The sequence below is a fragment of the Guillardia theta genome (assembly GCF_000315625.1).
Source record: "Guillardia theta CCMP2712 unplaced genomic scaffold GUITHscaffold_19, whole genome shotgun sequence".
Taxonomy (NCBI): Eukaryota; class Cryptophyceae; order Pyrenomonadales; family Geminigeraceae; genus Guillardia; species Guillardia theta.
Genome location: NW_005434655.1, coordinates 446,382 through 460,254, shown reverse-complemented (window position 1 = coordinate 460,254; position 13,873 = coordinate 446,382). Strand labels below are relative to the sequence as shown.

Sequence of the window (13,873 nt, the reverse complement as noted above, 5' to 3'; positions counted from 1 at the left end):
GGGAGGGAGGGAGAGAAGAGCAGGAGAGAATGGAGAAGGTGTGATGGACAGGACTGGACAGGGTAAGAAGAGAAGGCCAGGAAAAAGTTGAAATCTGATACCTGACGGGTGACGAAGTACCTGTTCGGAGAAGACGCGGATCTTTATCGAAGGACCCTAAGACTTTTGTTCTCACTTGCCTGCGAGAAAATCTTTCCCGACCGCAGGTACGACGATGAGCTTGATTCTGGTTTACTGACCCAGAGGCCTCAGCATTCAAGGAGGGTACTCGATCGCAAATGCCTACTGGTACTGGATCCAGGGCATCGAGGCCGTGCACCACAACGAGCTCGAGATGATCAAGGCGGAGATGCTGCAACTGGTGAGGCGACAGATGCAGCTGCGCTGCCGATGCTCGTTGCCTGATTGAGGTTGACCAGGTAGCAAGAGACGTCAAGGTGCACGAGGAGAAGAGGCCGTACAAGGAGGTTTGGAGATGCAAGGGGTGGTGAGGGGCTGAAGGGAGAGCAGGTGCTGCAATACTTCATCGAGAAGGAGCAATTCATCGCTGCAAAGCTCCTCTCCTCTCGCATCCCAATCGGAGGGATGGTGGGGAACACTTGACGGGTCACGAGTCGCTGAGCATGCAGCAGGTAGACGTCAAAGTTTGTATGATCGAAGAGAAGCCCCATTTCCGTCTGAGGTGAAGGAGGAGAGGGCTGAGCAGGCGACTGAGCTCACCGCGCTAGTTTCTTCCCTGTGTTTGAGAGCCTCGGCAAGTTGAAGAAGATCCCCTTCGACCTCCAAATGTGGGGCTGGCAGGCTCCTCCTCTCCCTCCCCTCCTTCCTGTCCAACTCCTACTCCACCACCATATGTCTCCTGCTCTCCCAACTCATCCACAATCCTAGAGCGGTCTCCTTTCTTCTCCACTCCCCCACACATCTCCCCCGTCCTCGTCTTCCTCCTCTTTCTCACCTCGCTGTTTCCATCCTCTGCAGATACCCCAAGGGTGGCGTGATGCTCACTTACGGCTCTCGCTTCGTCGATCAACCAGCCATCACGAGCGTGAGCTAGAGGAGCCAGAGAGCAGGGGCAAGGCAGCTGATCTAGCTGCAGGCGATACTCGAGCTTCGAGAGTGGTCCAAAAAGACTGGAGTGAACTGCAGCGCAGGTGAAAGGAGAGGAGAAGAGAAAGGAGAGGAGGAGGAGAGGGAAGAGGCGAGGCGAGGCGAGGCGAGGAGAGGAGAGGCGAGGAGAGTAGGAGAAGAGAGGAGAGAAGAGGGGGAAGGGGAAGAAAGTGCGTCTCTGACATAAGATAGACTTGTGTGATGTCGAAGAAGGAGATGGAGCACAGAAGTTGTACATCCATGCGTGCGAGGTGACTTGAGCTCTCCTTCCCTCTTCCCTTGTATTCCATCTGCACTTCATTGCTTTCCTTCCTCTGTTCCTTTCCTCCCTTTACTCCAACGTGCAGGTCCGACTGGAAAACAAGATCTCAGAGCTCGCAAAGCAGATAGCAAAGCGAGCCGGTACCAGCGCTGCTTCCTCTAAGCGCTCTCACTGCGATGCTGCAGAGTCGAATCGCCTTCGGGTTGTCTGCATAGCAGGCAACTTTTGACACTCTTCCTCCTCTTCTTCTCACCAGCACTCAGGCCCCACGGCTTCCGGCAAAACCACCTTCTCGCACAAGCTCTCCCTCGCCCTCCGTACTGAAGGTCTTCCCCCACGCCTCTAATGCTCCCTTGCTTGCTCCTCCTCCTCCTCTCTCCGTCTCCTTCCTGTCCTCACGTGTGATTCAGGTGTGTCCTCCATGCCGCTCACTGTGGATCACTACTACCTGCCGCTGGACCGTCAACCCAAGTACCAGATCAGACACAACAGAGCGTAAGTGGAGGGGAGAGGAGAGGAGAGGAGAGGAGGCAGTGACGAGTATGCAAGGGATGTGGACTACGACTCCATCGAGAGTATGGACGTCGAACTCGTTCAGGAGCATATCATGGCGCTGACTCATGGAGAGACGGTCTCCCTCCTCTTCGCTTCCGCCTCCTCCCCTTTCTTCCCCGCCCGATCAGCCTCCTATCTCAGCTTCTTGCCCTTCTCCTCATTCTGTAACCATGCCCCTTTTCTCCTCTCCCTTCTCCCTCCGCAGTTACCGTCCTCGTCGTTTATACCACACCCTCACCCGCTACAACTCCCCCCTCTGCTCTTGCAGGCCTTCCCCCCTGGTGTTGTGCTCTGCTGCCTCTTTCTCCTTTTCTTCATCAGGCTGCTCAGCAAGGTCGTGCCGTTCACAGACAAGTGCAGGTCATGACGCCGATCTACAACATGAAGACAGGATACAGGTGAAGGAGGAGGTGGAGGAGGAGCAGGAGGTCATGGAGACCTGAGGAGGGGGCCAGGGAGCATCCAGGGAAGGAGATGAAGCTGGAGGAGGGAGGAACGCTGATCATCGAGGGCATTCACGCGCTCAATCCCAACTACACCTCAAAGATCCCTGAGAACGAGAAGTTCAAGTACTGATCCCCTTCCCTTGCTCTTTCCTCTTCTCAACCTCTTGGCTCTTGCTGCACCTCCTCTCCTCCCTTTCTCGTCTTCTACCAGCTCTGGTGGCTCTCCTCGGACTTGCTGCTAGCCTCGACCTTCTTTCTCCTTGTCTTGTCCTGACTCCCTCTCAGGGTCTACATCTCACCCATCATGACGCTGCAGCTCGATGACTTCAATGTCTGCAAGACCACCGACCACAGATTGGTACGAGAGGAGGAGGAGGAGGAGGAGGAGGAGATGAGCTGCAAGGCAGGCGCGACGTATGTCAAGAGATTATCTCTTCCGAGGAAACAATGCAGCTAAGGTGAGCTACGGTCAAAATCAGGATAAAGAGTGAATCAAGGGAGGAGAGGAGAGGAGAGGAGAGGAGAGGAGAGGAGAGGAGAGGAGAGGAGAGGAGAGGAGAGGAGAGGAGAGGAGAGGAGAGGAGAGGAGTGATGATGGTATTTCAGACTCTATCGATGTGGAGCAACGTGAGGAGGGGAGAACACACGTGGATTTTCCTCATCAGAACGAAGCCGACTTTATCTTCAACTCTGCTATGCACTGCGAACTCCCAATCCTTAAGGTGAGCAGAACAAGCGCCCACCCTCCTCTCCCCTCCTCGAATCTCTCCTAATCTCCGCCGCCGCCGCAGCCCGTTGTCCATCTCCTCTCCCTGTTTCTCTTGTTCCTCCCTCCCTCCCTCCTTACGTTTCTCTTCAGGGAAGACTCGATCAGCTTCTCCGTACTGTTCCTCCTGACAATGACAACTTCGTCAAGTGCTCGCACCTCCTCGCCGTGCTCGACACTTTCCCTACCTGGCAGGTCCGTGTCTACTCGTCATGGTGCTTTCACTACTAGATTTCCGCCTTCTCCTCAACCCCCTCTCTTCATCTCATCTCATCCCATTTTCTCTCTGTTCTCCGCTATTTCAGTGTTTCCTCCTCCCTCATCTCCCTCTCGTTTTCGTGCGTCTGACGGGCTTCTTGCTGCTGTAGGAGAGTCCCGTCGCTTCTACTTCGATCCTACGTGAGTTCATAGGAGGTAGTGCCTTCAATGTGCACTAGCTCCTTCTCCTCCTCTCTCCCACTACGAGCGACGGCCCTACAGGAGCGATCTGTCGTTACGCATCGAAGCTCATGATTCCTTCTTCTGGTGAATCCAGTACTGTCACATTCAGATGCAAAGCACGTCGTAATGGAAGAGCAAAACAAACAATTCACCTCTCCTCTCACACAGTAAAGAACTCTCCTCCCTCAGACATCTCATCAACCCACCATTGCATCTTAGATGTACAGGAATCTCTTTCATATGTCATATAACATGCCTTCCCACACGCCTCCTCCTCCTCCTCCTCCTCTTCCTCCTCCTCTTCCTCCTCCTCTTCCTCCTCCTCTTCCTCCTCCTCTTCCTCACTCTCTCACTCACTCACTTTCCTTACCCTCTACCCTTCCAACCTCTCTCGCATCCTTGCCACCCTCTTCGTCACTCTCCCTGCTTGTCATCTCTCGCTCTCTCCTTCCCTCCTCTCTGTCTCTCATCCCAACTTGACATCCTTGTTCCGCCATCAACCACGTCCCTTGTCTTATTTCCTCTGTGAAACTTCATCACTGCCCTTCATCTTGTTATGGAGCAAAGAGTCTTCTTCCTCTTTCTTCCCGCACCATGTCTTGCTTCTGAATGTGCGCAAGGATCGGCAGCCTGCCTCCGAGGAGGAGGCGTACACCCTGTGCGCCAATGCCGCAGGCTCGTCGGGGGGGGGAGGAGCATTGGTGGAGGTGATAGCGGCGCTAAGGTGCGGGAGGAGGAGGCGAGAGCAGACGCTGACCGGGAGGCAGGCGGTACAAGACGAACGTGAACCTGCAAGAGAAGGTGGAGCAGAGAGCGCGCGACCTCTCGCTGACGCTGAGCCTGCAGGGGCTGATGGCCATCTCCTCTTGCCTCATAGAAGCGACTTCCGAGCTGGACCCCAGCACAGCTCAGGTGACCTGCGAGATTGTTCTTGACAGCCTCAAGTGCCATGCGGACGTTGCGAGGGTGCAGAGAGGAGGGTTGCTGGCCTTGTCCGGCATCTTCAGCGGCCGAGGCTCGGAGCTCAAACCTTACTTCGCGAACCGATCGCTGCTGGCCTGCCTGGACGCCATGCAGCGATTCCGCGGGGAGATGAGCGTGCTCAGCGTCGGGTGCCTGGCACTGTGGAGCATCTTGATGGACATGAAGCAGAGCCCCGGGGACGGAAGCACAAGCAAGGAAGTTGTTCGCGCGCTCCTCTCAGTCCTCGAGTTCTCCCCCAACCACCAAGACTCTCACGTCACGGCCTTGAGCGCCATCAGTCAGTGTGTGCACTCGGCCTCCTACGCTGACGTCACGAGGGATGACATGGAGGTCATCTTGAGCAGCATAGACAAGAGCATCAGCGAGGAGCGAGTGGCGGATCAGGGCCTGCGCACCCTCCTCTCTCTCCTCGGTCATGACCTGCTGCGGCCCCAGCAGAATCTCCGCGTGTCTCTGGGTGCTCGCGAGCTCGCGGAGATCGTGGCGATAGTCAGCCGGGCGTTGCAGGCGCATCAGTCGAGGAGGAGCATCGTTGAGAGCAGCAGCTTGATCCTGTGGCTGCTGGGAGGGAAGAGCAAGCAGTCGCGCGTGAGTGACGAGGCGATCCTGATCCTCTTCAACGGGCTGCTCGAGGATCATCCTCTCACCCTTGAGATCGTTCTCGCTCTCAGCGCCTCCTTGACTTACTCCACCATCGAGCAGTGTGAGCGCCTGCAGTGGAGCCACGTCAGTCAGGTGGTGGAAGTGCTCGAGCGATCCTCCGACGCGCTCCTGCTACAGCACGCTCTTATGCTGCTGAGCAACCTGATGTCACGGCAGACGTTCAACCAGCACATGTCGCTGCAGGGAGCGACGGGGAAGGTGGTACGGAGGATGCGAGGGATGGAGCACAGCAGAGAGCTGGACCGAGAGAAGTGCGCGCTGCTGGGGAACCTCGCGGTGACGGAGGAGAACCGCCGGATGATCGCAGAGAGCGAGGGGATCGAGCTCATCTTCGACTGCGTCGCCGCCTTCCTCGAGTGTCCTGACGTGCAGGAGAAGGGCTCCACTGCGCTCCTGAACTTGGCGGTGCAGGACCAGTACAAGGTGAGAGAGGCTGCTGGAGAGGCTGCTGGGGTCAGTTGGTGACGCGTAGAGCAGGAGGTGGTGACAAGAATGGGAGGCATCGAGTATGCCCTGGAAACCATGAGCAGACACCCAGGAGAGATCCTGCTGCTGGAGCGAGTTTGCGGGCTGCTGGGGAACCTCGGGCTGAAGCGAGAGAACCAGCGGGAGATCTTGAGCAAGGGAGGAGTCATCGCGATCCTCTCCTCCATGAAGCGACACCCGCAGGCCTCAGGGCTTCAGTGCAACGCGTGCGGGGCGATCTGGAGCCTGGTGTCGAACCAGGAGGTGCAGGTTGAGGTGGGGAGACGAGGAGGAATCAGCCTCATCGTGGAGGCCATGAAAGCGCATCCAACCAGGATGGACGTGCTCGAACAGGCTTGCGGTGCGCTGGGCAACATCGGGGTGAACGAGGAGAACAAGGAGAAGATCGCGGAGCTGGGAGGCATCGAGATCATCCTGCAGGCCATGGAGTCGTACATGGACGCCCCGTCGCTCATCGAGCGAGGGCTGACGGCCCTAGCAAGCCTTGCGTGGAGCTCGAGCAACCAGAGTCACATCGCGAGGGGAGGAGGGATCGACCTGATCCTCAAGCTCATGGTCCTCCACCCCAACGTTCCTGAGATCCAGCAGCGGGCCTGCACAGCCCTGGGGAACCTCGCGATCAGCGACGACAAGAAGCTCTCGATCGCGTCCAAGGGAGGGATCCAGCTCATCCTCAAAGCCATGAGGATGTGCGAGATCGGGCGGGTGCAGGAGCAGGGCTGCGGCGCGCTCAAGAACTTGGCGCTGATTCAGGAGAACCAGCGAGTGATCGGGAGCTCCGGAGGGATCCCAGTGATTCTTCATGCCATGGTCAAGTTCCGCGCCAACCAGGAGCTGCAGCTGCACGCATGCGGGGCCCTGTGGAGCCTCAACGGGCTCAAGGAGAACAAGGAGGCGATCGTGAGGCAGGGAGGTATCGACCTCGTCCTCTCTGCCCTCAAGAACTTCCTTCACCAGCCGGAGGTGGTGGAGCAGGCGTGCGGGGCCTTGTGCGGGCTGGTTTTCAGGAACGACAAGAACAGGAGCAGCGTCAAGGGCAAGGGAGGAGTGGAGCTGCTCAAGAAGGCGCTGCAGACGCACTCGCGACACCAGGGGGTCACCCAGACCGCCACCTTCTGTCTCGAGGAGCTGCTGTGAGATTTAAGACATTTAATACACAACTTGCTACCTACCTCCCGCCTCCACGAAGCTCCTGAGCAACGAGTCCACCTGCGCTCTCTCACCATCAGCAGACCCCCAGCAGAGGTCGGGCTTCACCTGCTCGTCGTCAGCTCCTCGCAAGTCCCTGCACAGACGTCAGCACGTGATAGTCCAGGAGGAGGCGTCACTTGTTGCTCGGCCCTCGGAGGTCACGAAGGGACGAGACCTCCTGGTCGCTCCTGCCGCCAGCAGACTGAGAGGAGAGCGAGACGTCTGCTGCTGACTGGACGAAGACTGAAGCTCCAGCTAGCGATCGATTCACCTCTTGCACGCTCCTCGGCCTCCGCAACAAGTCCAGCTGAGCATCGGAGATGTCAAGGGAGGAGGCGATCGGGAGAGTCCCAGCAAGAAACGAGTCTTGTTCTTCCTCCTCCTCGCCTACTGCATCGCTTGCTAGTATTCCTGTCGCACCAGCTTAGCTCGATCCTTGTCTTGTCTTCCTCACCAGACTGCAGTGAATCATCGACTCCTCTAAACATCTGCACGTGCTCTCGCGAGTCATCTGCTTCCCAAGTTATACTCCTCCTCTGCGCCTCTCCTTCTCCCCCTCCCCCTCCCCCTCCTCCTCCGTCTCTCCCTCCCTCTCGCTCCCTCTCGCTCCCTCGCACTTTGTGACCTGCTGAGAGTCTAGGTTGAGAGCTCCAGGGCTGCTCGCCGTCTCCCTTGGGCTCAGTCGGCCTCCCACCAGCTACCTTGAGCCTCCGCTCGTCCGCCAGCCACTCGCGATCCCTCGAGCCCCGCAGGTACTTCAAGTCTTCCGGCAGGAGAAGTGAAGCAGCAGAGGGGGCAAGAGAAGCAGGAGGGAGAGGGGAAGGAGCAGACGGGCCAAGAAAGGAGGGAGGGAGGGAGGGAGGGAGGGGAGGAGGACGCGGCTTGTGGTGCGGGGGGTCGAAGTACTTGAGGTCGTCACGAGTGATCCCCGGGAACCTCGTGTGCGGGAGATCGTCTGACAACCCCGAGCTGGGCTCCAGCTGAGGCAACTCCTCTCCTCTGCTCGCTGCCGGCGTCTGCCTTCGCTCCTCCTCTCCTCCTCCCCTCGCTCGCAACAGAGGTCTCTCTCGCTCGCGTCGCAAAAAATCTCGTAGCGAGTCTTTGGGCACCGGAGCAAACTTCTTGAGCGGCAAGGAGGAGGAGGAGGAGGAGGAGGAGGGAAACCCCTTGACTGGCAACCCGAGCTCAGCTTGCAGCCTCGAGTGCTCGCGCAACAGATCCCTGTATTCTCAGTCACATGAAAGAACAGGAGGAAGCGACTCACCGCCGCAGCGCCGCGAGCGTCTCCTCCACACTTCCCTCTCGAGCAAAGTCCAGCAACGAGCGCATGTCCGGCAACGTCTCCTCGTCCTCACTGGGCGTTTCTCGTCCTCGCCCTCCTCCCTTTCCCCCTTGTCTTCCCTCATCCCCATCGTCCTGCCTTCCCATCCTCAGCCTCCTCCCCAGGTTCTCGCTCGTGTACTTCCCTTGCTGCTCTTCCGCCCTCTTTCTTCTCTCGTCCACGTCTGGTTGGCTCCAATGGGGAGCAGGAGAGCTGACGTCAAGAGCCGGAGGACGCCTACCTCCCATGCTCCTCTCCGCCTCCTCCGCCTCGGACTTGCTCGCCGCTCGCTGGCTCCTCGTATCCTCCATCTCAGCCTTCGCCGCAAGTTCAGCAAGCTGCCTTTCAAGTCTCTCTGCATCCTTTCTTTCTTCTTCCGCCTCCCTCTCTTGCTCCGCCTGTTTCCTCCTCCTCCTCTCTTCGATTTGAAGCTCAAGCTCAGCCTTGTACTGCTCCTGATCCACCGCTCGAGCTTGGCTCCCTCCCCTGCCTTCTCTCTCTGCACCAGAAGCCATGGGGTCTTCCGTCAACCGTGACTCCCTTCGGTTCGATGCCACAGGAGCAGCAGGAGCAGCATTGGCAACCACGTGAGACGCCTTGAGAGGATTGCCAAATTGATCGCGAGGGACCTGAGCTCGAAGCTTCTCCATCTCGATGTCTCGCTGCAGTCTTTCTTCCTCTCTCCTCTCTCTCTCCAGCTCTTCTTCTTTCTCCCTCTCCTTCCTCCTCCGGGCAAGCTCCACCTGCTTCCTTAGCTCCTCCGCATACTCCAGCCGCTTCTGCTCCCGGTGCTTTGCGATCTCCTCTGGCAGACCTCCAGGAGAAGAGGTCGGAGACAGGGCGGTCATGGAGAGGTTGGAAGGTGCAGAAGTAGAAAAACGTGCAGTTGAAGACATGGCAGATAGAGGAGGGGGGTCAGCAGCAGCAGCAGCAGCAGCAGCAGCAGCGGAGGTAACAGGAGCCGCAAGAGTGTGAGCAGAAGGAGGAGGAGGAGGATGAGCTGAAGCTGGAATGGTGGTGAGCAGGTCACGGGTCTGCTGGGAGAAGAGCTGAGCTGATCGAGAAGAGGCTTGAGAAGGAGGAAGATGATGGCTCTTGGCATAGAGCTGATCAAGCATTGAGAGCTCATCGGAGCGCATGTCCGGGCCCTCCGAAAGTCTCTTCTTCCGGTTGATCTCCTGCTCCTTCATCTGGCTCCTCAAGAACTCCGCGTACTCCTTCTTCTTGTCGCTCTCACCTCTCTGACTCCGGGAGCTCTCCAGCACACCGGATGACCACGTCCTGTCGTCCTCCCCCTCGTCGTTCCATCTTGACGTCCTCTCGGCCCTCGCTTCCTCTCTCTTGTCTCTGCCGAGCGAGTCGACGACGAGCTTCTTCTCTTGCATCTGCTGCTGCAGCTCTTGCGCATAAAGCTTCTTCTTGCGCGCCAGCTCCATCTTCTCGCTAACGCTCGACACCTTGTCCTCCTCCTCCCTCTCCCTTCTCATCTTCTCCTCCTCCATTTCCCTTCTAATCTTCATTTCCTCTCTCTTCCATCTCGTCTCCTCCTCCCTTTTCAATCGTGTCTCCTCGTCCTCCCTCTCCCTTCTCATCTCCTCCTCCCTCTCCCTTCTCACCTCCTCCTCCCTCTCCCTTCTCCTCTCGTCCTCCCTCTCCCTTCTCCTCTCGTCCTCCCTCTCCCTTCTCCTCTCGTCCTCCCTCTCCCTTCTCACCTCCTCTTCCCTCTCCCTCCTCATCTCAACGTTCCTCTCGTCACGTTGTCGACGTACGAGATCAGTATGATCATCGTATCCTCCATGTTTGTATGTGTCGTCTTCATCCTTCCGGCTCGGATCTTTTTGCCATTCTCTCTGAGCTTGAACCTCTTGCTCTGACTCGACCTCGGGTGTGCTTCCAGTGACTTGATGGTGAGCGACCACAAGATCTGCTGAGCGAGCAAGTGAGAGACATCAACATCGGGCTGCTCTCACTGCTGCAGGCGAAGGGATTTCTGTCTCGCTGCGCTTCCTCGGGCCTTAACTTCGCTTGTCTGATCAGAAACATTCACAAGAGAGAACGCCAGGGCGGGAGGCAGCGGCGAGGATAACGCGAGGAAGACAGGAGGCGGGAAAGAAGGAGGGCCAGGACTACAATATGAGTGGCGAGGAGGAGGGGAAGGAGACGAAGGGGAAGGAAAAGAAGGGGAAGGAGCAGGAGCAGGAGCAGGAGCAGGAGCAGGAGCAGGAGCAGGAGCAGGAGCAGGAGCAGGAGCAGGAGCAGGAGCAGGAGCAGTGCATCACAGCTCTAAGAATCGCTTTCGCTTCTGCTCGTAGACTTCATCGCGGGTCCTCGAACTCTCTGCCATGTCGAGGTCAACGACAAGACTCGAGGGGGTAAGAGCACCGCTGCCAGCTGAAGGAACCCTCCTGCTCCCATGCGACAGCGCTGGAAGTTGAGACCCTGATCCTGTCCCAGGCTGACATGTGCCGTCAGCACCCAGAGCCAGTAACACAGCGAGCAACCTGTTCCGCTGGGATAAGGCTCTTCTCCGAGTAATTCTTGGCTGCAAACTCCTGCTTTCTAAGTCGGATTCTCCTCTCCCTGCCATGAGTATGAGGAGTGCCGTACGTGCCCTGGCCTTGACCTGTCCGTCTCCTGCTTGTTCACCACCAGCGCTGCGGCTCCTCCGTAGGCGCTCATGCCGGCAAGGATGGAATTCTTCAAGAGGTTGGAGAGGGAGGGAAGCGTGAAAGACTCACAGGCTTAAGTGAAGACCTGTGAAGAAACACGACCTGATCACCTCTCCCTCCCTCCCTCTCTCCCTCTCTCTCTCCCTCCCTCCCTCTCTCCCTCGCTCCCTCGCTCCCTCGCTCCCTCGCTCCCTCGCTCCCTCGCTCCCTCGCTCCCTCCCTCCCTCCCTCCCTCCCCTCCCCTCCTCCCCTCTGCTTGCCTGGTCGATCGCTTTCCCGCCATACTGAACCCCTCATCCCCACAATGCGATCAACCCTACCTGGTTAAAAGGGTGAAAAGGATTGGGTAAATGGGGGGTGGTCAAGGACGTCAGTTGATGTCTTGACAAGAAACTTTGGGAACGAGGTATGAAGGAGCGAAGGGATGAGAAGAGAGGAGAGGAGAGGAGATGAGAGGAGAGGAGAGGAGAGGAGAGGAGAGGAGAGGAGAGTAGAGGAGAGGAGAGGAGAGGAGAGGAGAGGAGAGGAGAGGAGTTGATCATTTGGAGTAATTAGCAGTAAAACAGAGGTCAAAGCCAGGGGGGGGAGCAAGGGAGGAGGAGGAGGAGGAGAGGTATTGCATGGTAAGATTACATGAGGGTTCACGAGTTGTGATAGTCTAGAGAAAAGGATGCCGACTTGCTTGTCTTTCTCTCTCCCTCGCCTCATTTAGTTTGCTAGCAGCCATGAAGTTTTCTTCTCTTATCGGCGGATGGGCATGAAGACTCAGCGACAGCACCGGCATCAGAGCTCCTCCCCTCCCCTCCCCTCCCTCAAGCCCCTCAGATCCTCCACGGCTAGCCCCAGCTCTCTCGCCTCCTCGCCGACTATGAACGTGGACAAGCGAGGGAGGAAGGAGGCGGGGCATCTGATGGAGGCGTGGAGGGAGAGTCCTGCCATGGAGCTCGAGGGCGCGCGAAGTCTCGACGCCTTCATGCGGTCACATCGGCATGACGCGGAGACGTCGCGACAGACTTCAGCTCTGATCCTCTACCGCCTGAACGCGAAGCTGGAGGAGGAGAGGAAGAAGAGCGCGGAGAGAGCGAGGGAGGTGGAGGAGCTTCAGAAGGAGGTTGGGGAGCGGAGGCAGCAGGAGACGCTGCTGCGAGCCGAGCGAGATATCGAGCGCATGCTGGTAGCCAAGGCGAGGATGCTCATCACAGAGGCAGACGTGTCGCGAGCGCTGGCGCTGGCAGACTACGAGCAGGAGGTGAGGACGAGGGAGCGACTAGCAGTGAAGCTACACGAGACTGAAGCGAAGCTCTCCTCCGAGCAAGAGATGTTCCGCCACTTCCTCCTCCTGCTGGAGGCGGAAAAGCTCAAGACAAAGGAGCTGAACAGACGAGTGGAGGGGCTGGAGGAAGCGAAGATGGCGGCGATGGAGGAGGCAGCGAGGCAGAAGCGAACGATCAGCGAGCTGCAGAGGTCGGGGGAGAAGCAGAAGAGACTGTTCTCAGCGGAGCGAAGAAGCCTCAACAAGAAGATATTGAACATTCAGTTGGCAGGAGCAGCAGCCTCTTCTCCCTCCTCCTCCTCGCCTCCTCGTCTCAAACCAGCCAAACGGTCACTCCCTGAACAAACTTCTGCTTCCATCCCCTCGTCTCCCGCGTCTGATCTGAAGGCGAGCGGAAACGAAGAGGCGGGGGAGGAAGAGAGGGAGAGGAGAGAAGAGGAGGAGGAGGAGACGAAACAGGTCAGAGAGAGTCTGTCTCCGCACGAAGACGATGCGCAGGAGGTTGAGCGAACGTACGAGCAGCTGAAAGCGCTTGAGGACTTGTACCGGGATCTGCAGGAACGAAACATGCGGGTGGAGGTCGAGTTGGAGCAGGCGAAGGAGGAGGGGAGGAGGAGGGAAGGTGCTCTGGGTGCAGAGTTAGAAGAGATCAGAATCAGGGAACAAGAAGTCTCGAAGAAGCTGGAGGAGAGCGAGAGGAGAGCAGGAGAGCAGGAGGAGGCGCTTGTGAGCGTAAACGAATCTCTCAGAGGGGAGCAGGAGAAGGTTGAGAGGCTCTCGAGTTCTCTGTCGTCCGTGGAGGAGCAGCTCGAGCAGGCCAAGCAAGAGCTGAGCGCTGCTGGACAGCAGCTGGAGGATCTGAGCATGCGAGCGACGGAGCTGAGCTTGCAGGCGAGCATGTTGAGCAAGAGCCTCAAGGAGACGGAGGGGAAGAGGGCGGAGGCGGAGGCTTCGCTGCATGCCGCACAAGAGGACAACAAGATGCTCAAGAAGCAGGTGGGGTGGCAGCAGGAAGAGGCGCGAGAAGCCGAGGAAAGGATCAGTAAGTTGGAGACAGAGATACGCATGAAAGAAATCCTCATCAAGGTACTCGTGAATCTTCTTCCTCCCACCTCCTTCCTCCTGCTCCTCCTCCTCTCACCTCCATTCGTCCAACTTCTCTCCTCTTCCCACCCTCCAGCTCATCCTCGATCGCTCCTCTCCTCATCGATTCTGATTGTTTGCTCTTTACTCAGTCGCTTGAGATTGGCGAGAGGACCGAGCTTGAGGTGCTGGTACTCGGAGAACTCAATGAGATACAGGTTGGAGGAGGAGGAGGAGGAGGAGGAGGAGGAGGGAAGATAACAGCGGCGTAGGTGACGATGGAGCGGAAGGATCTTCCAAGTGTCGCTTGCTGTGTGTTGATTTCATGGGTGTTTCGCGAAGTCCCCGATCTGCTGGTGTACGAGAGCCAATGTCGAGTAGCACGACGCGATGGACGTATGGATTGGCCCACACGTCTGGTGCAGCACGTAGAGCGCCTCGTGCAGTGCCTCCAGCGCGCGGTGCAGGTTTCCAATCCGCTGGAACTTCTTCCCTGCTGACAACAATTCCTGCGCCTCCTTGCACTCATGAGAAACTCCCTTTGTGACAGGAAACAATTGAAGAATGTCCTTCTTGAGCAAATGGTTGCGGGGCCTTGAAATCATACTCCCTTGCCTGGAAAACAA

At 57.8% G+C, this 13,873-nt stretch overlaps 4 protein-coding genes across 4 annotated transcripts; 3 read left to right on the top strand and 1 right to left on the bottom strand.

The window, feature by feature from the left end:
• Positions 1–29: 29 nt before the first annotated feature.
• On the top strand, positions 30–6,847 carry GUITHDRAFT_136260 (hypothetical protein; the record flags this gene model as incomplete). Its single annotated transcript, XM_005836005.1, has 26 exons — positions 30–38; positions 118–206; positions 253–361; positions 420–467; positions 511–588; positions 633–682; positions 979–1,045; positions 1,097–1,151; positions 1,321–1,358; positions 1,455–1,509; positions 1,633–1,695; positions 1,780–1,864; positions 1,919–2,000; positions 2,246–2,322; positions 2,380–2,493; positions 2,656–2,728; positions 2,778–2,828; positions 3,036–3,092; positions 3,230–3,331; positions 3,505–3,550; positions 3,617–3,661; positions 4,253–4,301; positions 4,345–5,647; positions 5,702–5,959; positions 6,464–6,520; positions 6,686–6,847. 26 exons carry the CDS (start codon positions 30–32, stop codon positions 6,845–6,847), a joined length of 3,222 nt encoding a protein of 1,073 aa, XP_005836062.1.
• A 351-nt stretch (positions 6,848–7,198) lies between these two features.
• On the top strand, positions 7,199–7,559 carry GUITHDRAFT_151610 (hypothetical protein; the record flags this gene model as incomplete). Its single annotated transcript, XM_005836004.1, has 3 exons — positions 7,199–7,312; positions 7,356–7,412; positions 7,527–7,559. Coding segments are annotated over exons 1-3 (163 nt in total), but the record flags the coding sequence as incomplete, so codon positions are not given.
• A 2,938-nt stretch (positions 7,560–10,497) lies between these two features.
• GUITHDRAFT_105163 (hypothetical protein) lies at positions 10,498–10,901 on the bottom strand (the record flags this gene model as incomplete). The annotated part of the gene is made up of 4 exons (XM_005836003.1): positions 10,498–10,559; positions 10,605–10,677; positions 10,724–10,802; positions 10,846–10,901. The coding sequence occupies 4 exons, from the start codon at positions 10,899–10,901 to the stop codon at positions 10,498–10,500; spliced, it is 270 nt and encodes an 89-aa protein (XP_005836060.1).
• Positions 10,902–11,828: 927 nt separating this feature from the next.
• On the top strand, positions 11,829–13,747 carry GUITHDRAFT_136258 (hypothetical protein; the record flags this gene model as incomplete). Its single annotated transcript, XM_005836002.1, has 3 exons — positions 11,829–13,250; positions 13,400–13,465; positions 13,520–13,747. 3 exons carry the CDS (start codon positions 11,829–11,831, stop codon positions 13,745–13,747), a joined length of 1,716 nt encoding a protein of 571 aa, XP_005836059.1.
• Positions 13,748–13,873: the final 126 nt, after the last annotated feature.